This window comes from Tachyglossus aculeatus, chromosome 5 (genome assembly GCF_015852505.1).
Source record: "Tachyglossus aculeatus isolate mTacAcu1 chromosome 5, mTacAcu1.pri, whole genome shotgun sequence".
NCBI classification, from domain to species: Eukaryota; Metazoa; Chordata; class Mammalia; order Monotremata; family Tachyglossidae; genus Tachyglossus; species Tachyglossus aculeatus.
This window is the reverse complement of record NC_052070.1, coordinates 79,178,049-79,185,862: the sequence shown is the minus strand read 5'-3', so window position 1 is coordinate 79,185,862 and position 7,814 is coordinate 79,178,049. Positions and strand designations below refer to the sequence as shown.

General features: G+C 52.7%; 1 protein-coding gene across 1 annotated transcript; it reads right to left on the bottom strand.

The window, feature by feature from the left end:
- Positions 1–2,327: 2,327 nt before the first annotated feature.
- Positions 2,328–7,237, bottom strand: LOC119928817. Its single transcript, XM_038747335.1, is given in 5 exon segments — positions 2,328–3,844; positions 3,847–3,985; positions 3,987–5,258; positions 5,293–6,289; positions 6,945–7,237. Coding segments are annotated over 5 exon segments (4,218 nt in total).
- Positions 7,238–7,814: the final 577 nt, after the last annotated feature.

Below are 7,814 nucleotides of genomic sequence, written 5' to 3'. Positions count from 1 at the left end.
CTCTGCCAAAGTTTTGATGGGGAAGGTCGAAACTGTTGACTAAAATAAGGTCGTGGGAAGATGATTTTGTTTACCAGTGCTATGGCCTGGGCCTCCGTCCCTCCTTCTCTCCAACAATTACTCTCGCCGCCTTCAAAGCCTTGTTGAGGGCACATCTCCTTCAAGAGGCCTTCCCTGACTAACCCCCTCTTTCCTCTTCTACCTTCATTCTGCATCACTCTGACTTGCTCCCTTTATTCATTCCTCCTCCCAGCCCCCACAGGACTTATGTACATATCTGTAATTTATTTATTTATATTAAAGTCAGTCTCCCCATCTAGACTGTAAGCTCGTTATGGGAGGGGAATGTGTCTCTTTGCACTGTACTCTCCCAAGCGCTTAGTACGGTGCTCTGCCCACAGTAAACACTCAATAAATACGACTGACTGATTTATAGAATTCCCCGGTCCGTCGTGACATTATTTAGCTCCCAGGACAGTTTTACAGGGGTCCTTTAGTTACACCATAATGAATACGAAGGTAATGTTGTCTGAACTGCTTTTCTTTGATTTATTCCTTCATTCTTCCAGGTACCATCAAGTTTTGATTTCATCAATGTTCCCACTGCCGACCCTTTTCCTTCCCTGAAATGTACGATTTACCGCCTCCAATAAATCTTCGCTAGTTGCCATTTTCACTGAATGTATTATGCTTTCCGTAACACAATAGACGCGGTAGTTTAATGACGATCTAATACCGAATAGAGCCATAGCTACCTCCCAATTCATACACATCGTATTTCTCTTGTGTCCTTGTTTCACGTGGGCATTTTTTTAGTGGCAGGATACATCTGCCTCACATTCAAGATGACACCATTTTGGCCTGCTGCCCTTCCTTCCACCTCCTGCTTAGTGTTCGTTAAGACGGATCGCTTAGTCCGCCCGTCACCGTCCCTTTGGACCACATTCCCACTCCTAATTCATTTTTTGGGACTACACCAGGCCCACTCCAGATTCAGGGGCTTGGTTTTCCCAAGCTACGTCGGACTCAATCCCCTGTTCCAAACCCACACGGCCTTGCCCTTCTGACAGAGCCTCATTCCGAGGAATCGGGAGAGCAAACGGGTGCTGGGTGGGGAGATTCCAAATTCAGCCCCTCTGATTGAGGAATAATAATAATAATAATGGCATTTGTTAAGCGCTTACTATGTGCAAAGCACTGTTCTAAGCAATGGGGGTGGATACAAGGTAATCAGGTTGTCCCACGTGGGGCTCACAGTCTTAATCCCCATTTTACAGGTGAGGCAATTGAATCAAATATTAAATATTAAATGAATGCAAGTGGGGGGTTGGGGGAATGTGTCTGTTTATTGTTTTATCATCCTTCCCCAAGCGTGTAGGGCAGTGCTCTGCGCCCAGGAAGCGCTCAATAAATAGGACTGAATGAGGGGGATGGAGAGGGAGCAGGGAATGTGACTTGTTTATTGTACTGTCCTCTCCTAAGCGCTCAGTACGGTGCTCTGCCCCCAGTAAACGCTCGATAAGTACAATTGAATGGATGAAAGAAAGTGAGGGGGACGGAAAGAGATGGGCACGAGTGATCCCTAGTGCAGACCTCCGTTTATTCTCTCTTTTTATTCTTTCTTTAAGGTAGTGACGCCCCAAATCGGAAGGAATGGATGAAAGAAAGTGAGGGGGACGGGAAGAGACGGGCACAAGTGATCACTAGTGCGGACCTCCGTTTATTCTCTCTTTTTATTCTCTCTTTAAGGGAGTGATGCCCCAAATTGGAAGGAATGGATGAAAGAAAGTGAGGGGGACGGGAAGAGACGGGCACGAGTGATCATTCATTCATTCATTCATTCATTCAATTGTATTTATTGAGCGCTTATTGTGTGCAGAGCACTGTACTAAGCGCTTGGGAAGTACAAGTTTGCAACATAAAGATGGTCCCTACCCAGCAACGTGCTCACAGTCTAGAAGGGAGGGACAGACAATGAAACAAAACATGTGGACAGGTGTCAAGTCATCAGAATAAATAGAGGTAAAGCTAGATGCACATCATTAACAAAATAAATAGAATAATAAATATGTCCAAATAAAATAAATAGAGTAATAAATCTGTACAAACATATATACAGGTGCTGTGGGAAGGGGAAGGAGGTAGGGCGGGGGGAATGGGGAGGAGGAGAGGAAAAAGAGGGCTCAGTCTGGGAAAGTGTTAGTGCTTACTATGTGTCTGGCACTGGCACTGGGGTATATACAAGCTAGCCAGGTTGGACACCGTCCCTGTCCCACATGGGTTCACAGTCTTCATCCCCATTTTACATTGTAAAATGTAGTAGGAGTTTAAGCCAGATGTCTCAGGTTGCACAGTGTTAAACAGTGTGACTGAGGTTGATAAGCACAGTGCAACTTCCATTCTACCCCTAAAGCCTTTGTTACTCCTCGGGATACTTTGGCCACAAATGCTGGGCCATTGTCAGATCCAAGCCCAAGCGGAAGACCAAAGCGCGGGAGAATCTCATTCAGAATTTTTTTTACCACCACTAGGGCTGTTTCATGTTTTACTGGAAAGGCTTCCACCCAACCTGAGAAAGTATCTACTAGAAGGTATCGGTAGCCTGCTGCCGGGAGTTTGACCTCCGTGAAATCAACTTCCCAGTTTTCACCTGGTTGCAGTCCTCGCAGTCCGATCCCTGGGGGAGCAACCTTCCCCTGCTTAGCATTCACCCATACGCATGACCCACACCGGGCGGCTGTGCTGGCTAAGACGTTGTCCAAGTGTGGGATAAAGTACCTGTCTCTTAAAAGCACACCCATTTTCCTTGCCCCTAGATGAGTGATCTGGTGTAGCCGTGTGGCCCACTCTCTCCCTACTGCCTCTGGGACAAAAATTCTTCCCTCTGGTAGGACCCACCATCCTGACCCATCCCTAGTTCCCCCTTTTTGTTTGGCGAAGGAATCATCCGAGGGGGAGTAAGAAGGAGCGGGCGAATTGTTAGGGTCAAAAACGGGGCACAAGGGAGTAGAGGACACCGACATCGCTGCCTCTCGGGCAGCCTCATCCGCCGCCCGGTTACCAATGGCCTCGGGTGAGTTCCCGGGCTGGTGTCCGTGGCAGTGGATGATGGCCACTCGGGCAGGCATCCGGACAGCGTCAAGCAAGGACAGAATCTCTTCTTTGTTTTTAATGGCCTTCCCGGCAGAGGTTAGGAGGCCTCTCTCATGGTATAAGGCGGCATGCACATGGGCAGTGGCAAAGGCATAGCGGCTATCCGTGAAAATATTGGCGGACTTCCCCTCTGCCAGGCAGAGGGCCTGGGTTAAAGCAACCAATTCGGCCTTTTGGGCCAATGAACCGGGGCGGAGAGAGGAGGACCAGAAGACCGAGAGGGATGGGAACGAGACTACCGCAGCCCCAACCCGCCGAAGGCCGGATTCGATGAAGCTGCTGCCGTCGGTGAAAAGGGTTAGCTGCGGGTCGGACAAGGGGTGATCAGAAAGGTCGGGACTGGCAGGCTGGACCTCATCGAGAAGCTGAAAACAGTCATGGAGGGGCCGGGTCGTATCGGACACATCCGAGTCCGGGAGGAGGGTGGCCGGATTCAGAGCAGAGGTTCTAGAAAACGTGAGACGGGGCTGGTCGAGTAGTAGAGCCTGGTAGTGGGTTAAATGGGAATTAGAGAGCCAGAGGTGAGGGGTGCTACGGAGAAGAGCCTCGACCGCATGGGGGGCTGTGATGGCAAGGGGCTGCCCGAGGGATAACTTATCCACCTCTTTGACCAGGAGGGCAGTGGCTGCCACCGCCCGAAGGCAGGGTGGCCAACCCGAGGCAACAGGGTCGAGGCGTTTGGACAGGTACGCCCGAGGGTCTGGGTGAGGACATCTTTTGCGACCCCCTTGGATTCCGCAACGAAAAGATGGAAAGGTTTAGTAATATCAGGAAGGGCAAGGGCCGGCGCGGAGAGGAGAGACTGCTTCAGGGAGTCAAACGCCTACTCCAGCAGAAGTATGTGTCCCATGTGTCCAGCAGAAGGGACCAGACCCCGCAGTAGCCGAGTACAGGGGCTTAGCGATCTCGGCGAAGCCCAGGATCCACAAGCGGCAGTTCCCCACCGTACCCAAAAACTCACGCACCTGTCTTTTTGCGGAAGGGGTGGGGACGGCTAGAATAGCCTGGATCCTAGACCTCGAGAGGACGCGTTTTCCGGCAGAGAGGAGATAGCCAAGGTAGGTAACGGAGAGCTGACAAATCTGGGCCTTTTTGGAGGAAACCCTATAACCCAGGGACTGCAGGAGCGAGAGGAGCGACCGGGTGGCCTCAAGACAGAGGGTCTCGGAGGGAGCTGCCAGGAGTAAATCATCAACATACTGGATGAGGGAGCGGGCTGGATTAGAGGTGCGGAAAGACAGGAGGTCCTGATGGAGAGCCTCATCGAAGAGAGTGGAAGAGTTCTTGAAGCCTTAGGGTAGATGGGTCCTGGTTAGTTGACCGGAGAAACCCCCCGTGGGATCAACCCAAGGGAAGGCAAAAATGGGCTGACTGGTGGGGGCCAGAGGAATGGAGAAGGCGGCATCCTTTAGGTCCAGGACGGTGTAGACGGAATGATCTGAGGACAGAAGAGTAAGCAGGGTATATGGGTTAGGAACAGTGGGGTGAATAGTCTCGACCCGCTTATTGACCTCTCGAAGGTCCTGGACAGGCCGATAGTCAGAGGTGCCTGGTTTTCTAACCAGGAGGAGGGGGGTTTTCCAGGGAGACTGGCAGGGGACAAGGATGCCCGCTTCCTTTAGGCGAGAGATATGGACCACTATTCCCCGGTGGGCCTCGGCAGACATGGGATACTGGTGGACCGAGACAGGAGAAGCCGTAGCAAGAAGCTGGACCACCAGAGGTGGGCGATGGGAGGCCAGCCCCGGGGGATTAGATTCAGCCCACACCCCAGGGAAAGAGGTAAGAAGTTCTTGTAGATGAGGACTAGCAGTGTCACCCACTGCCGTTCCGTGGAGCAGGAACTCAGAGGACAGGGGCAGGGTAACGAGAACAGACGGAGGGGAATTAGGGGAAGCAGGGTCCAGATCAAGAGACGCTGAGCCCCCTTGGAAAGAAACGGTGGCCTGGAGTTCTTGCAAGAGATCCCGACCTAGTAAGGGATAAGGACAGTCAGGCATCACAAGAAAGGAGCGTGTGACCGTGCCCCGGCCCAGGTCAACGGTGCGCGCGGATGTCCAAGGGCAAGAAGTGACATTTCCTGTAGCCCCCTGGACCGGGGTGGTCTTTGAAGACAAAGGAGCATGGGGCCCCCTGGACCCTCTGTGGCGGGGGCCGGAAGCAGACGGAGCTTCCTTGAGGGCTGCCACTAGAAGCGAGGCGTTTATCTGATTTTTCGGAGGGGCCGTCTCGTGCGTTGAAAACTTTCTGAGCTATTTCGACTAGCTGGGACATGTTCATGCCCTCAAACCCCTCTTGCTTCTGAAGCTTCTTCCTGATATCGGGGGCTGATTGAGTGACAAACGCCACGTTCAACGCGCGTGCATTCTCCGGGGCCTCAGGGTCAATGGGGGTGAAGGGTCTATAGGCTTCATAGAGTCGTTCCAGAAATGCCCTCGGTGACTCTTGGGTGCCCTGCACTACCTCGGACACTTTGGACAAATTTGTAGGCTTTCGGGCTGTGGCTTTCAGGCCCCGCAACAGGTACCGGTGGTAAGTGTCCAATGAATCACGGCCCGCAGAGAAATTAGGGTCCCAGCGCGGACGGGAGGAAGGGAAAGACCTTTCGACCTCGTCCCTCCGCTCTTCCACTGCCCCGCTTCCCGGGCCCAGTACTGCCTTGCGCGCTTCCAAACGGATTCGCTCCCTCTCCTCTGTTGTAAAGAGAGCAGGGAGGAGTTGCTGGCAGTCATCCCAGGTGGGCCGGTGGGTGTGGAAAACTGACTCTAGGAGGCTAATCAAGGCCTGTGGTTTCTCGGAGAAGGGAGGGTTCTGAGTTTTCCAATTATAAATATCACTGGTGGAGAAAGGGACCAGGAAAGGACTTCCCTCGGGATTGGGTGCCTCCCGGAGGGGAAGAATGACAGAGGAGGACTTCTCGCCGGAATGATAACTTGCCCCGGTCCTAGTATGAGGGGGGGATAGGGGCCCGGGCGGTGTTGCTGGGAGGCCAGGAGAATCTGGCGACGACGCGGAAGGAGGCAGTGGGGGGTAGAGTCCAGGGCCCCCAGACTGCGGAATGTCCCGAAGGGTGCCCGGGTTATAAGGAGGGGGAAGATCATCCTCCTGGGACTCCTGGAGGACTTTGGGGGCGTCCCTGGAAGGGGGCCCCTTTTGTGGTTGGGCCACAAGAACTCGAATGCCCCTTTGCAGGGAGCATCATCATCATCATCATCATCATCAAACATATTTATTGAGCGCTTACTATGTGCACTTAAGCACTTACTCTGTGCCATATATACAGGTTGAGATGGCAGCTCTGCCACCGGTGCGACCTTCCGCAAGGCTCGCGGCCCTTCAGTTTTCTCACCTGTACAATGGGAGACCACCACTGTTTTCCCTATTTGATAGACTGTTAGCTCCAGCAGAGAAGGAACCATGCCTGCTCTGGTGATCTTGCATCTACCCCCAGCTTCTTGGCAGTCAATCAATCAATCAATCGTATTTATTGAGCGCTGTGTGCAGAGCACTGTACTAAGCGCTTGGGAAGTACAAATTGGCAACATATAGAGACAGTCCCTACCCAACAGCGGGCTCACAGTCTAAAAGGGGAAGACACAGAACAAAACCAAACATACTAACAAAATAAAATAAATAGAATAGATATGTACAAGTAAAATAAATAAATAAATAGAGTAATAAATATGTACAAACATATATACATATATACAGGTGCTGTGGGGAAGGGAAGGAGGTAAGAAGGGGGGATGGAGAGGGGGGCGAGGGGGAGAGGAAGGAAGCAGTTTTTCAACCAGGGAGGGGGGTGGGTAATAAGGTCCAGCCAGACGTCAATGTAGGGGAACTGATCGGGATGGCCGGGGGTCCCCGTCACTATTCTCCAAACCTCGTTTACAACTTGCTTATTAAAACTACCCTGGGGGGGGGGCCATCCCACCCCGAAGGTGGGCCACTCATTCCTGCAGAATAGAACGAGCCTCTGCTTCTTTAACGCGATCCCATAATCTGCCCCATCCCGGTACGCCTCTTTGAAGTGACTGAGCATGCAACCCAAGGGCGTTTTGGGGGTGCTGGTTGAACCTGCCATTCTTGCAGCACAGAGACACAAACGAACAACGGCCTGATGAGGAACACGTCCCCCCAGGGAAAGTTGGAGAAGTTGCCTTGAAGATATTCATTCCCGGTCCGGTCGGAAACCTGCCTGGCGGTCTGTGAGCGAGGCGGTTCCAGACAGACGATCGTGCAAAAGGATTTTTTAAAGGCGACGCTTCCGCAGATGAAACAGACTCACAGGCAACCACAGAACAGGAACCAGCCGGGGAATCGAGGCGCTGAGCGCCGACTGCCGCGGCCGGCACTCGGTCCCTCCCGAAAACAGAAAGCAGATTACCGTTACCTCCGGAGGTTGCCGACCCCAGGATCCACCAGGCCGAAATGAGGTTCAGTCGGCGTCGGGGGACGGTCTAGACCTCTCAGCCTTGAGTCCCGGGGCCCTGGACCATCTCAGGGGCCGGCTCCCCTAGAAGTCAGAGCGGAGCGGTCTCCTTCCCCCGAGGCCAAGGTCCTCCCGGGTTGGGTCTCCACGGTGACACCATCATCAATCGTATTTGTTGAGCGCTTACTGTGTGCAGAGCACTGTACTAAGCGCTTGGGAAGTACAACCC